This window comes from Struthio camelus, chromosome 3, assembly GCF_040807025.1.
Source record: "Struthio camelus isolate bStrCam1 chromosome 3, bStrCam1.hap1, whole genome shotgun sequence".
Taxonomy (NCBI): domain Eukaryota; kingdom Metazoa; phylum Chordata; class Aves; order Struthioniformes; family Struthionidae; genus Struthio; species Struthio camelus.
Window position 1 is genome coordinate 60,068,571 of NC_090944.1, and position 15,962 is coordinate 60,084,532.

Below are 15,962 nucleotides of genomic sequence, written 5' to 3' on the forward strand. Positions count from 1 at the left end.
TGTGCCTATGATTGCAGGTATCCTTAGAGGATCTTAAAACAGCAGTAAAAGCTTTCTTCCCTTTAACAGAATTAACCAGGAACTTTAAAGCTGTAATAAAAATCTTTCTTCTCAGGTGTTAGGAAATTTTTGTAATGCTTACTTAATTGTTGTAGCTTAAATGGCTTGATTAACGATTTCTATTTTATCTGCCCCAAGTTGCTGCTTTTCTCTGTGTTATCAAAAATCCTTCCTGCTCTTTAGTCAAACTCATCCAGAAAATTAGCTAGGCAAGACCCAAAGTCCTAGTAAACTAAACAAGTTGGGGGGGGGGGGGGGGGGGAAGTCTTCCAAGGCGCATTTCCATGCCATGAAGGAGTACTAAAAATCGAACCGTACTTTGTTTTTGCAGGGAGTATTAGTTATTCCTGCCAGAAGAAACCAAGAAATGCTCATTAACACACTGCTGAAGTCAACACATGAACCAGTCATGGGGCAATAAAGCACTGGGAAGTCTTAAATTAATGCATGCATATACCTGATTTCTCTGGCTTTAAACCAGTCAAGTTCAGGGGAAAAGTAGGTGCAAAGCCTGTAAGTCACATTGATGATACTGAGTACAAGGAAAGAAGGCAAGACAGAAAGAAGCTGGATGATTTTTGCTTGCAGTGAGTTACTATTGCTCAATGTGATGCAGAACTGGAAAAATGGTCCAGGGAGCTTGGAGCACTCTGTGTTCAACAGGAGTTGAACCAAAACTCATCAAAATATAGGCACCTCATCTGAAGTGTATTAAACATCTGCAATATAGTCTAGCTACCTTTTTGAAATTATTATCCTGTGTCTGTAAGAGTAGATGGATGTTGTGTTTTTTTTTTTTTCTTTTTAAAAGGCAGAAAGAAGCCTGCAAAGCAGCTATCCCATAGTACAGGCAGTATAAGAAGTCCTTTTCCAGTTAATAGGTCAATACTAAATAGCCGTCACTTTTGATGCATTAATACTAGTGCACCTCATAAGTCTAGCTAGACTTCCAGCATGTAAAGATTTGTCATTTCTATAAATCTGAATAACAGAGTGTCACTCTCGTGGCTCAAGACCAGTAGCACTTGGCCATTCCTATTTGCATAGATGTGGCAACTGTTCAATTGCTATAGCCTTGTTTTAAGGCAAGGAAGTTTTAAAGGCAAGGAAGTTTTTGTTTTATGTTTGCCATGGCAACTCTGAATTGCCTGCATGGAGTAAGACTTTTCAGCTAATTTGTAAGCAGAAGCTGCAGATTAGCCTTGAGACCCATGTCCTCTAGCTCTTTCTCCACACTTCTTCCTCCATCTTCATTCACATCTTCCGCCTCTTCCCTCTCACGGCACTGATCCTTGTCCTGTCTTGATAGTGTAAAAGAGTTGTGGCACTTCTTTCTGTGTTCATGTGATGCTTGAGTCGTTATTCCTCTCACACCTCTAAGGACTTTGGCACGGACACTGAACACAGTCTGACTATGCTGGGTAGTTGTGCACTCTGGGAAGAGCTGTCTGCTCACCTGGTGCTTCAGCAGAAAGCCTGAGCCGTTGGGACATGCCCACTGAAATTTTGTCAGAAACAGCTAACCAACACGGTGTGAAACATCTTGAATGGTATCTGAGGAGGAAGCCCACCATTTCAATTAAGAAGTTCAGGATTACATCTATGTAGCAAAAATACTCTGACTTTTTTTTACCTAAGGCTATTGGCCAGGTTAACCTATAGTTAATGGTACAGCAAAACCATATTGTACATAGAAACAAATCAGAGTTCAATCACATTATGAATGATGGCAAGCATAGCATTTGATTCAGTGAGGCTTTTTTAGTGGCTGAAGAGCTAGAGTTAAGTGGCTGCATGTCTAATTTTTAGAAGATTAAAAAGAGGAAGACTAGAATTTACTGGGAAATTTAGTGTCACTGGGAACAGATTACAAAAAAAAAAGGCAAAACAACAACAACAACAATCTCTGATCTTGGCTTTCAACAGGACTAGAAATGCCAGAGTTGTAAGGAAACTAGCTGCATGTAATGGGGTAGACTAGACTTGGTGCAGCAAGAATTTTCTGCTTCATTGAGCTTTCTCCTGCTGGAGGAATAAATGCATGTACGTTCATTACTACAGAAGAAAAAGGCTTGTGGTGAGCTGATATGTAAAAATACTGCAAGTAGTTTTTGTTCTGCTCTGTGTCAGAATCACACATGAACCACTGCATTTATCAGACTAAACAATCTGTTCTGTTAGTACTACCCTGGGTGTTCAGCTTTTTTTTTTTTTTTTTTAACATTGTGTGTTCACACAATGAAGATCAGAAGTAACAGTATTGTACTTTGGTATCTATTCAACCCAAGTTCCACTTAAACTCTGTGTTGTTGGTAACACTGTAGGTTCGGTCGCTTGGGTCCAGAGCAGCAGACATTCAGCAGCTGCTCAGCTCAGGAATTACCAGCAGCATCCTTTGAAGCCTCATGCAAGAAGTAGGACTTTAACAGGAGGAACCCCACAAAGAGCAAAGACGGTAAGCAATGGTGGCACTGGTAACAGGAGGATGATATGGTTGCAAGTTAAGCAACTTGCTTGCTATTGTGATTTGTATATAAACCACACAGGGTTTGCCTGGACAATGAGTCAAATCCCTTTAAAAAACTATCTTTAATGGCAAGGTGACCAGTATGTATGGTTCCCTAGATCAAAGGGAAAAAAAGGTTCTGCTAACTATTTCAGATGATTGGCTAAAAGGAGGATTTTTTTTTCCTCCACCAGACTGGAGGGCCATGCTGTCGTTGGTGACTCTTCTTGTTACTTATGCTTTCAGGTGCCCAGCAGATGGAGGGAGAGGATGGCAGCTATGCTGTTGCCACACCTGAATGAACAATCTCTTCCTGCTATCTTCATGCAGCTACAGGAACAAGGTCTGGTCCAAAAGCAAACCTAAAGTACTTCTGTTCAACCCAGGAAGTGTTTCGAGCATTGCCAATGAACTGGCAGTCTTGGAGTAAGAGAAGAACAATTTATACAGAAACGAAAGGGATGCAGTAGTCCTCCACTGCTGTGCTTGTATACATCAACGTATTTAGATACAGTGCTCGATGCCAGTTATAATCAATTAATCTGCTAGAATCTCTTTGTTTTAGTGGGTGATGCAGATCCTTCTTCCAAGAAAAAACAGCACTGGGCATCCTCTCTTCAAAGACAATGCAGCACAGTACAGAAATATACCGTAGCAACAAGGATATTGGTCAAAACTAAAAAGCTTCCTTTTATTATGGTAACCTTGGAACGTGGCAGTGCAAAGTGCAGTTGAGTTTTCAGAGCTGAAGCGATGGGTTTGCTTTTTTTAACTGCTTCCCTATTGCAACCCTAGGCCACCACATCCTGCCCGAAGTGGTGCTCACAGCCCCTGGAGGTGCTGCCTGCACACTGAACCTTTTCTGCCCGATTAAAGATGAATCATCAGCACTGTTGCGCTGCCTTTCCCCAGCACCTTCTCTCCCCCACCCCTTCAAAGTTAATATTTTATTTAGAAGAGCTAACTTCTTCATACCTTTATTCTCTCTTTTTCCAGTGTTCCTTGATTATCATAGACAATATTTAGGAAGTTGGCAGATAGTCCCTCTGGGATTGCTCACATAAGAGAAAGTTTACAAGTAAAAATCCATTCACCAGATTTTATTCATCAGTTTGGTTTTGCAGTTACAACTGTTTCAGTTTTCTTCCACTGAAGACAAAATACAAACTTTAACAGCAACACTTGCAAAGAACATTCATAAGATAACAGCTTGATACTTGCACAAGTTGGCTTCAAGAAAAAGCCAGAAAACTTGAAAAGTCACTACAGTTCAGTGCCTAAAATTGATTTTGGGGCAAATACAACTACAGATCTATGAGCTACCTTCCACTTCAGGACACAAGGCCGAGGAAAATTGCAAGTTTTTACTTCAGGTTATTTGCTAGTACACAGCACAGATTAGCCGATACTGCAATTTTGCAAAGGAGTTATTACTTTTTATAGTGAGGCAGCCAAGCACACGGTGAAGATGTATAACCGAGCCTCCCCCCCCCCCCCCCCCCCCCCCCGCCAAAGAACTCAAAGGAAAACAATCCTAGCCACAACTCTGTAAATTGTGGATTATATCTTGTTGGCGAAGCTACTGAGCAAGCTATGTGCAGTGCAGGCCTTCCAGAACAAGACTAAATTCAGGTACTACAAAGCTTGAGTTTCTTTCAGATTGGCATCTGTACACATCAGAGATCCTGGGTTTCCTAAAGTCTTTGAAAGTAGAAATTGCTGGCACCAAGAAAAATTTAGTAACTAAGGCAAGGTACCCCTTCTACCCTTTTAAACAAATTTGAGGCAAAAGATTAAGCAATTTTAAGGCACTTTAAAAATTATTTTTGTTTGCTTCATCAGCATACTTTATGAACTAAATCGGGATCAGCACAGCTCTTGAGTAAGCATTTTAGCAACATTTTACAGAGCAACAACTTTACTGTGGCAATGTCTTCCATGTGGTGAAGCATCCTGTAGCATTTTTCTGCATCCTGTAGCATTTTTCTGCAAATTTCCCAAAAGATAGCCCTTTGAGGCAAAGAAAAAAAAAAAAGAAAAAAAAAAAAGAAAGAAAAGAAAGACAAATTTATATACTAGCAATATAGTTTGCTCTGCTGAGCTGAAGGAGAACTCTGTCACACTTTAGGAGAGTATTTTGCTCATTTCAAAGCACAGAACACAAGCTCATGGGTATCTTTTTAAATGAATGAATGTAATAAAGTAAATCAGAGACAGGGAAAGGACAGATTAAGTGATTTCATAATAAGGCCAAGGATATACCATCTAATCCATATACTGTTGCTGGAAACTGGCTGCTCACTCTGCTGTTTATTAAACCTGAGCTGATTGTCTTTTTTTAGCTTGTTTTCTAAACAAAACTAAGATACAGTACTGGTAATTAACTTCTGCATTTTGTAGCAACTTCAGTTTTCTATGCAGCACAATAGAAACAATGCCACTAAACTAGAAGAGCACAAGAAAGCCACACTGCAACTAAAGTGCGCTTAGAATTTGCTTTATATTTAAGCTACACTGCCATGACTATTATTTGCATCAACGCTGTCATTTTGTTGTATTGGATGCCAAATTCTAGTCAAGTCAGAGCTAGAAAGACAGTGCTACAAATTTTCCTGAAATTGAAGATCAAGGAATATCAATCAATCCACATCAAAAGATAAGTATCAAGTGCTAAACCTACCACTTCATTTTATCTTTACTTCCATTTTTTTTCCTATGGGTTTATTTTCACAGGTGCTCAAGTCAGTCTGCATTGGAGATGACGTACCTTTGCTGACACTTTGATCCAGATAGGAAAAAAAAAAAAAACTTAATATCTGGCTGCATAGGTTTCTTGAATCAGCTCACTTCAGGGTCACACAAACACGATGCAAGGAAAGGGGCAAAAACAAAAAAACCACTACCACCAAAGAAACCCACACACCTTACAACACTTCCCCATCCTCCCCACAAAAGCAGTCCCAGGACTATAACAATCCTGACTCAGATCAAATCAGTGATCAGCAGATCCTTTGAACTACAATCTATTGCTCCTTCAGCAAGCAGACACGTAGAAGGGTGGGAGGGTGCCAAAGAAGAATGCCAAAATTAATTGTAACAAGTGAATTTACGAAGCATTGAAAGAATAAAAACCTCCTAACTTCCCTAACACCAGTATTTGTATATGGCTACCTTTTAATGCAGGGAGTGAACTGTACTGACTCTTGTCACTTGCACTTAGTCTTTGCAGGCCAGAACAAAAGGTCAACAACTTATATCTCCTGTTTATAGCTGCAGATTACAGTACCATGCTCCCTCACCCTCAGAAATAAGGTCAATAAGGAACTGTTGTTTAGTGTAGGAAGTTTTTGAAACTGGAATGCTTAAAGTCACTCATATTCTGTTCTCCTGTATAAAGCTAGTACCTAATAGGTTTTGTTTACCTGTGAAATAAAAGAGATGGTTTTGCAGCCTATTAATTTTTAATCTTTTAAGGCACTAATCTTCATTTCCCCTTTCTGAAGATTACCCATAAATCCCCTCTCCACTCTCAACATTAATTGGAAAGGGCACAGGATTTTAGTTTGGAATGCAGTATGTATCAAGCAACTTTTATTTCTGTGTAAAAAAAAGAATTATTAATTTATTTCATTAAGACATTATCTGCTTCTACAAATTTTGTTCACCTTTCTAGCAGCGTGCTGTAAGGGCCACAAGCTAGTATAAATGGTATTTCACTCCCTGAAGTCAGTCACCAATGTTTCACATCTTGATAAAACTGAAGGGATACTGCATCAAAGGTTGATTAAATTAGCCTTCACAATAAGACACCATGAGATTGTCTACTCAAGACAGTGTTGCCACTGAGTATAAGAATCTGTGAACGTCTACTTTTGGCCTATCGAAAGAGAGTCCCACAGCAGCAGCCGCAAAAGAAAAATAAGATGGCCATTAGAACCCATGCAGCATATTGCAAGTAATCCTGTTGGAGATTCATATCACCTCTTGCCAAGTATAATGTTGCAAAAATATTCTTTTAAAGTCTTCTTTTAGAGATTTAAAGGATATTATGAACTGCTGTCTTCCATGAGCAACAGAAGATATTTTGGTTCAGTGAACTACAGGTGTTGGGCTACTAGTCCATTATAAAGTGGCAGGTCCTAAAGCGTGTGGTAGTTTCGGTCTTTCGACTTGCAGAATTTGTACAGAAAGAAAATTACAGCCTGCAGACCCAGCACAAGGACAATTCCACCTATGAAACTGGCGGCATCAAATGTAGATTTGCGTCGAGAAGGTGCAGGAGTCACAGTAGCGTTTGTACCTGTTAAACATCACATTACAGTTCATGAGTGGACAACACTTACAATAATTTGACACAGATTTTAGTGTTTGCTTCCTCGTATTAAATCTACTCAGACAAAACAATCAAACGCCAAGAAGAAGCTAGAAATAATCAAAAAAGATGTTTTAACAGCTGCATTTAGATTAATGATACCAACTTTTTAATTCTGATTAAGCACTGTTTGTACAAAGCTAGAGCTATTTATATCCAAGCTGCTTTGGACCTCAAAACCAAACAAGTCCCAGCTGGACAACGTTTGTACTTCAAAAAGCCAAAGCTTCCCTCCTCTAAATAGAAGTATATTATTGAAATGCTCACAGCCAAAACACATCTTCCGTTCTTTGTTGCTTGCTCCCATTTTTTTGCTTAAATACACATTAAATAAATATCTTCTCTCTATTGTACTCTGCCCCAAGAGTTACGCTTAAAGAAATCAGCTGAAGCCACAACAGATAGGAAGCTAGAAGTAAGAGACATCTGCTGACGGCTAGTTTTAAAAAGCTTCACTTCATGAGGGCTTTTCGTACAGTGGCATACTTAGGACTGAATTTGAAATAAAATACCTCAATTCAGTCCCACCATTGTAGCCCAATGTCATTTTAAGGCACTCTATTATCATGCTGCAAGTCAAAAACAAAGATAAAACCACCCCTCCCAACAAGTGACAGGTCCTACAGCTGAGTCAAGTCAGTTGTAGCCGTGCTATTAAAATTAGCCAATTCATTTAGTTTGACCAACGTGTTTCTGACATTTAACACTTCACAAACTACCCCTATTCTCAGAAGTTACCTGGTATACTGGTTGTTTTGGTGGCTGAAGAACTGGCAGTTGTAGGTAGAGGAGCATGTGTAGTTGCATTAGTGCTGTTAGCTGTTTGAGAGAAAACTTCAATTCAGATAGTACGTACACACCATGAGTTTACAAGAGCAAAGTTCACAGTCATTTAAGTTCTTATGAAAATGATTTGTCTTGTTGTGCTCCAGCAAGGATAAGCTTTGACTTCAGACTGCATCCCATACAATTTAGATGTTCAGCTGCATGGCAGTAAGCCAAGTTTCTGCAATAAGGATTTCTTTTTTAATTTACTTCCTGGCCATACCATTGCTATCCAAGTATTTCAAGGCCCTCCACAGATCAGACAGTGATTTTTTACTCAGACAAAAAATACTTTTCCTTCAAACACCAACATAAATGCTGATACTTAAATAAGATGACAGCTGCTTCAGCAGAAGACAACTGAGAATCTGTATCAAGGCAGAGGACTTTATTTAATAGCCTTTAGAATCAATTTATATTGTACTAAACAAGTACTTAAGTACAATATCTCTACACGGGAGATGAACACTCACTGTATACCGTATCTTTCTGAAAATCATTAACTGCCAGTGACACCACTGGAATATGGGAACAGTCAAGTGCAGCTACATTATCTCCTGAAAGTCCTCCAGTTATCAATACAAAACTCTGGATCTCTGACCAATTTTTCCAGAAGATTTATTTTACTAAAAATTAAATATTCCACTACGTAGCTGTGACAGGTGCCAGAGTTTTTAAGCGTACTCAAAGCTAAGCGTCAGCCTACCGTACGGTGGGCTTCTGGGAGCCAGTTAAGTTCTGCAAGATCTCGCTACCTCCTAGCTCCCTTCAGCTGGGGATGCTCTTAAAGAAGAGGTTTTTAGGACTTCACTGTTAAGATGACAGCATGTATAAAACCAGAACTTTTAGGACTGGGCAACGCACAAGTCAAACTCATCTGCCATTCCCACTCGTCATGAATTGTTGTCTAACTCAAACACCTATCACTGATCCACTTTATAATTATTTGTATGCGAAGGAAAAAAAGTTAATACACAAACCACTTCCTCCAAACCTTGGAATCATTTACGTATTCCACACCTCACATTTTAGTGGTCACTTCACTACACTGGTCTGTGAATAGGCCCTTGTCCTTTATTTATTCACCAGTTCCTGGTTCATTGTCATTCTATACTAGTAATCCTAGCAACGTATATTGCATTACAACACACACTACACTACACTTCCAAGTTTGAGCATTTCTTTACAAAAGAATCTTCTACATCCAGTCACCAGTTGATTGGGTCTTTTTGTTTTACCTATAGTAGTATGAACCGTAGTCGCATTGGCAGCGGCGGTAGTCGCATTGGCAGCGGCGGTAGTCGCAGCGGCTGTAGTCGCATTGGCAGCAGCGGTAGTCGCAGCGGCTGTAGTCGCATTGGCAGCAGCGGTAGTCGCATTGGCAGCGGGATCAATTGTCGCAGCTATAAGAAAATAAAAGGTTATGTTAAAAATACTAATGACAGCATTTAACTCCAAGAAACAGCAGCAGACTGAATTTTAGGGACCCTTACATATGGCACTGAATTCTACCATACTGCTGTTTTGAAATTACAAAACAGCTGAATGTTCAGTTTGCCACAGGAAGAACAGAAGTTGCATGAGTGAATATATATAAAAAGACTTGTCACAGATAGGATAATCAAGGCAGTACTCAACTCTGTAGTACAAATTTGAATAAAACAAACATCGTAGCTTACAAATGCAAAGCCAGTTTCCTCAAGGCAAACAGAAGGGAGAGTTGTGCTACTGCATGAGTATAGCCTGTCCAAGTTTTACATAATAGGAGACTAGGTATTCACTACTGCTCCCCAACCTAACTGCAACCTAGAAACTACAAACCAGAGTGGTTACACCACTGAAGCAGCATGTGGAAAACCAAGACAGCCTCAAGAATTTTAAAGATTAGCTAAAAGCTCTCCATTCTGAGAGCTGTTACTGGTATAAGTGCTCTCAGAAGCCTTAGGCTTCAGCAAGTCCTGTAAGGAACTGCTACACCTTTTAAAACCAATTGCATTAACTGAGTTAATCATACATGGGTAGCTCATCTAAATTACTGCTTAATCATACTATGACTGCTGACACCTCAGCAAGCTTCCTGCTGAAATATATTATGTTCAGAAGCCTTTAGAGCTCTGTGCCATATAAGTGTGGTTATTTAGATCTTGAAGCAATTCCACGTGGTGGGAAACCTCAGCAAACTGACTCTACACAGTCAGGTTGGACATATCAGAATCTACACTGCTGTGGATGCCACTTGCATCAAGTCAGCTTAGGTCCGACTTTACACTTGGGTATTAACATGGAGAAGCGTTGTGCTAAAGATGTGACAGTGTCTCAGTAAGAGCTACTCTATGTCCATAATAGTGATGGTCATCACTAATTCAAGTCTTCCATAACGCCCTAATAAAACTGAATAATTTATTGTACAACAGGAGGAATCAATGATAGTCTGCAGGGGCTGTTGGCAAGGAGAGCTGTCAGTAAGGAGAGCTGTCACCCTGCCTTCTCCCAACCACCTATACTACAGCTGATCTGGTTTTACTTGGCCAACTGGTGCTATTCCTTCTCCATGAGCCCAGGTACCTCAGCCAGCTGCCTCTCCAGCCTAACTGGGCTTTGTGACCCAAGGACTGTAGAGATAGGTCTTGGTACAAGACACATATTGGACAATTAAAAGTTTCCAGATGCCAGTAGAACCACCTTACCCATTTAGAACTGAAATGCTATCGTGGTAAGATTGTTCGTTGCTAACTCATCTGGACGAAGCTAAGCCAAATGTTACACAGCATGATACAGGCTATGTCACAAGAGTCATGCTATTTAGGGTACTCCAATTTCCAAATACTTTGGAAAGCAGAGAGCCGATAAGGTATATAGATTCCTCTGACACCAACCAAAATCCTCCGCTGAGGCGCCAATTAAGCTTCTATGAATATGCAGAAGCTAAACAACACAACATCCTGACAGTCTCACTGCAAGTTTAGCAGAAACTGCAAGTTTAGCAGATTGGAGAAGTTGTATTCTTAGATGTAGAACAAGGCATTGTAACAGCACACTATTTTTGGAAAGGACTGAAAAAATTGGAAGTTTGGAATTTCACACTGATTTTGACTCCGGATTAAAAGGTAGTTGTTACAAATTCTAGAAACAACACAGAAGTCCAAGTGAGGCAGAATTACTTCCGACTTGCTACTACCACAAGACAGCTCACACCAGTGCGCAAATTTCATCTCTGGTGGTATAAGATAGTCTCTTCAAACAGCACTGTTAAACTAACGCGGACAAGAGCAATAAGAATCTTCATTTACTATGCTGCATCTTAAAACTAGAAAATCCTATTTTAAGACCACCCATTTCTAGGTAGCTTTCAGAAAAAGTGAAGTTTGTGGACTTTTGCAGAAGTGAAATTTAAGATTTAATCTAAACTGTTTATATACTGCCAGTCTGCTTTGCACAACAAGCACAAATGTATGAGAAGAGTAAAGCAGATATGCAACTGAGAATGTGCCTAGCATGAAGGTTTTACTTTATTTTGCCTTATAACCCAGACCCTGCATTTCAGATCTACATAAACAGCTGTGCTGTGCTGGTTAACAGTTAAAACTAGAAGGTTCATAAATTTTCCATTTGTTTAGGATACTGGCAAGTTCTTTATCACCTTTAAGGTACTCCTCATTGGGATACATTGTGTCTCACTAGGAACTGTCACCCATTAGTCTAAGAAACCAAGGTGGTAGCCAAGCAGACATGGCATCTATTAAAATACTTCAGGCTTCCTGAAATAGCAACAGTTAAGTGGCTACTGAATGCACAATAAAATTGTATACTTTAGTATCACATACCACTGGTTTAAGCTGGAAGGAAAGGGCTTATCTACATACTTGTATATGCTTATGTAAGTTGTACAAGGTATATTAACAGAGGACCACAAATTAAGAATGAGTAGCAAACAACTGTTTTACTTTAAACAACTTGGAAGGACCTAGAGAACTTCACATACAAATGCATATAAAGGAAAATAGAAAGGAAATCAATCTGTTTCTATTTTAATTACAGTAGGTGCCAGGAACCTAACTAGCCCAATATGACATTGCTTTTCAATGTTAAACTCAGTTAAATGTTGCCTTGAAACCACAATGTCAACAAATCCAATATCTGGGTCAAATAAGTTCTCCCAGTTTACACTTTTACTGTATTACTTTCGAATAAGACTTATTCATACAGCCATCACACTAAAAACAAACAAAAAACAAAACCCCACCCTGCATACAAACCACCTCCTCTTTGCAACAAATACTCACCAGCACAGTTCACATAGTATCTACCTACTCCAAAGGATGACCTTTCATTTTTCTCCACTCGGCTTCTTAGTGAAGGGAACCAGGCTATTCACTGATCCTTGGCAATCAACATAGTAATTCACATCTCAAGATAACAACTAGAAATGAGTTAACTCTCTAACTTCAGTGTTCTGGCAATCTGAACTAAACGTGAATTCAGCTGTCCTTTCTGCTGGTTAAGGCTGACTCAGGCTTGTCGGAAGTAAAGTACATCATCTGTACATAACCTAAAAATCTTAGTGCCCATTTCTCCACTTCTAAGAAACATGGAAAGACATAACAAGGTCTTTACGAGTTCATATCAATGAGGTACAACAGTCTTACCCTGTTCCCTTCAGAAAGATAGCTCTTAAACCACTTCGATAGTGATACGACAGTTTCCAGACAACAGATCTCAGAGACAGTCATTTAGTCATCTAGGTATACATCTGACCAGTGATAATAACCTGCACAACTGTCAAAAATTAATGTTTGTTTTTCAAAAATGAAAACGCCTCACTGGTATACAGACAATTTAGCATGGTATATCTGTGGAGAAAGGAGGACAGTCTAATACTAGTTGCAGCTAATACCAGTTGCATTAAGATTTGTAGTTCACTTTCCAAATAGTTTTCCCAAACTAGCATGGGGGAGGGAGGTACAGATTTGCAAGAGTAAAGGATCAGAATACGTTTGTGTCATGGCAAAATATTTCAAGGATGAGCTGTCAACAAATTCAGCTTCGTAATCCGCTGCAGGATGTCAGATGCCCTTCCAATGCTACTCCTGCTATGAAAGGCTCTCTTAAAGTCTTTATATGGGATTACAGCAACCTGCCCAGCTTCAGCAGATGAGATGCCTGATCTCCACTAGAAAATGATTTGGGTACCATGGACTCAGCTCTTGAAGTTAGGCAAGTTCACATCCTGCTCCCCAAATAAATCTGTTAACTGTATTAGCTCTTGCAGTGTGAATTCAGATACTCCCCTTACTCTTAAGGCAGGGGGAACCGAAAGACTTAAACAGAAGCCTATCCTGCTGAACCAACACTGCCCTCTTCTGCTCTGATAGTGAGGTTGTTAACCTCTGATTTTTAGCAGTCTCAAGCAGTTCACGGTTCCCATTTGCTGCCCATATCGGCCTACATCATGTCATCGCTGGTGGGACACAAGAGGAAATAACCTAAAGGGCCTTCTGAAGCCTACATTACTGGACAGCTTCACGCTAAACTACACCCAGCACCGTTAGGAAATGCAACCAAAAAACATTAAAGTACTTCTGGAGCAACTTCCTTCCTTTGCATTTGGGGCACATGGTGCATTTTGTGGTTCTTGGTCATTGGAAAATGTTTGTATGCAGCTCAAAACCAGGGCCATTAGACAAGCCTACAGGAGGAATAGCGAGGCTAACATCTGGATACAGAATAACTACCAGCAGCAAAAGAATGCCGGTTACATAAGTAACTACCCCAATCTAAACGGTACTAAGTTCACAAGGCACAAGCATGCTGCATGCATTTTACTAGGCACAAAGCTACCAGTTATTAAGACCTCGGTGCACATGAGCCAGCTCAAAACCGTGCTAGCCAATTTCACACCGCAAGCACCCATACATTTCACAGGCAGGGGGGGAAAAGGGGGGAGGGGAAAGAAACGAAAATAAAAACCAAGAGGCGAGAAAAGGCCGAGTGAAGAGAGAAGCGGGTAGAAAGCTCATCAGGCTGCGGCAGGGCGCTGAGCGCGGAAGTGGCTTCAGCGCAGCGGCGGGGGCGGGCGGCAGCGCGGGGCTCCTACCGCGCCGGGGGATGACGGAGAGCGGCCGGAGGGGGCTCCGGGACGGAGGGAGGCAGCGCCCTGACCGGACCGGACCGGACCGGGCCGGGCCGAGCAGCCCCGCTCCGCTGCCCCCACCCGCCCCCTCCGCCGGGCAACGGGCGGGGCGCGAGCGCGCGGGGCGGGGGAGGGGCTGCCCCGTCAGCAACCTCCGCGCAGGGCCGGCCGGCCGGCTGGGCGGGGGGCGGGGGGGAGGGGAGAGGAGGGCAGCGCGAGGCACTCACCAACGGTCGCAGGGGGGACGCCCGCCCAACCGGTCGTCGGGAGCCCCAATGCCGCCGCTGCTGCTGCCGCCGCCGTCGGCGGTGCCGTCGCCACCGCGGCCGAGCCGCAGAGGGCAGCCAGGCAGAGAGCGGTCAACGGGAGCGCGGGCATCCGGCCCATGGCGGCGGTGCTGGGGCAAATGGGTGGCGGCTGCCGCTCGTCGCCTCCGCTCCCGCTGGCTCCGCGCACCCTCCGCGCCCCGCCGCGCCGCCGGGTCACGTGAGCGGGCGGCCTCTCGCAGCCCTCGCCCCAGCGGCGCCGCCTCGCGGATGGCCACGCCCCCTCCCGCGCGGGGCTGGGACAGGGACGGTGACGTGGTGTCGCCTCCCCCCTCCCCGTGTAATGGAACAGTCCCGACCCTGGACGGCAGGGGGAGGGGAGGCAGCGATAGGCATCGGTTCCTCACGTGACCCCGCCGCCCGGCGGGAGCCTTTCCTTCGCGTCACGTGGCCGCGGCTCCCCCGCCCCGCCCCCGGAGGCACCACCCTCTCCGCCGGGCGGCGGTCGCTCATTGGCTCGGGGGGAGGGGGCGCGCGGTGACGTGGCGGCGCGCGGCGCGGCCGTTGCCTGTCGCTCTCTTTGGAAAGGCGGTGGGAGGGGGCGGGGGCGGTTTCTTATTTAAAATTAACGGGCGGGGAGAGCCGCTCGTACGAGACACAATGGCTCTCTTCGGTGTCTGTGCCCCGAGGGAAGCCCTTTCCTCGGGCTCTTCAGTGGGAGCCCGGCGCCCGCCTCTGGTCCGCAGCGGGGGATGGGATGGGATGGGGGGAAGGAGGAGGAGGAGGAGGAGGGGGGGGATGGCTCGTGTGAGGACAGGAGCTCGCAGGGCAGAGAATTCATGGCCAAACAGTGATGCCATCCCCACGGTGTGCAGGCCTCGCTGCCATGACTTTTATGATGCCTAAGGCTGCCTATTGCCTGTTTGTAACCTGACTCTTGCTCACAGGTTTGTAACCTTTCATCTAAGCTGCGGTGAATTGTTTTGAGGTTACTGTGAGAGTGTTACTCCTGTACTCTTTATACTGTGCTCATAGCACCTCATCCACCTGCTGTTGTGCACCTGCAAACTCCAAAACTACTTGTTTTGCTGGTTTTCTCTTGCAAAGTGATTGCCACTCTTATGGGGTTGACTTCTTCCCTCTTTTCCTCCCCCCCCCCCTTTCTACCCCTTGTGGTGTAGCCTGTCTTTTATGTTGGAAGAACAAGGCTTAGTGAATAATATACTAGATAATAGTCATTTAAATAAATATGACCCCAAAATAATAATGCATGGAGCTTAATGGTCAGCATGCAGTGCTTGCACCTCATCCAGCTGTGCTCCAATCAGTGCTAATAGCATCAGAAATGGGAGCAACTAATAAGGACTTTGAGTAGGCCCGATTAAAAGTCTGACTAGAGGGGAAACATGGCAAAAATTGTAATCTTCATTGTTGCCATTTCCAGCTACCCTGGAGAAGAATACCCAGAGAAGGATGTGTATCTGGGGATCCAGCTTCTCTTCCCTGCTGGCCATTGTGGAGAATTTTTGCTTTACCTTTCCTGCCCCTCCCCCTTTCTCTCTTTTCTTTTTTTCCCCTAAGGTAATTTGAGTCAATGTATGCCATCAGCAGTGGAGCCTGCAAATAAAGGTTTGTGCATGTGAACCTGCTTCAATAATCTTTGTTCACTGTCAGCGTAGGCAAATGTTGGGAAACCAGTGCCAAGCAACGCTCACTGACTTGTGCCCTCTTGTAATATAGGAGGGCCAAGCTAGAGCTATAAAGTAAATTTTAATGTTTTTGATTTGAGAAAGATATCATCAG

General features: G+C 43.0%; 2 protein-coding genes across 2 annotated transcripts in view; one reads left to right on the forward strand and one right to left on the reverse strand.

The window, feature by feature from the left end:
• CCDC162 (uncharacterized) overlaps positions 1–4,062 on the forward strand; it is a 96,868-nt gene extending 92,806 nt beyond the window's left edge. Inside the window, exons 48-49 of the mRNA XM_068936484.1 lie at positions 2,385–2,515; positions 2,813–4,062. Of these exons, the coding sequence (XP_068792585.1) occupies positions 2,385–2,515; positions 2,813–2,932 (251 nt within the window). The 3' untranslated portion in view covers positions 2,933–4,062. The remainder of the gene's footprint in view (positions 1–2,384; positions 2,516–2,812) is intronic.
• CD164 (CD164 molecule) lies at positions 3,652–14,434 on the reverse strand. Its single transcript, XM_068937998.1, has 4 exons — positions 14,121–14,434; positions 9,002–9,166; positions 7,677–7,757; positions 3,652–6,866 (listed from the first exon to the last, which is right to left on the reverse strand). The coding sequence occupies exons 1-4, from the start codon at positions 14,278–14,280 to the stop codon at positions 6,706–6,708; spliced, it is 567 nt and encodes a 188-aa protein (XP_068794099.1). The 5' UTR covers positions 14,281–14,434; the 3' UTR covers positions 3,652–6,705.
• Positions 14,435–15,962: the final 1,528 nt, after the last annotated feature.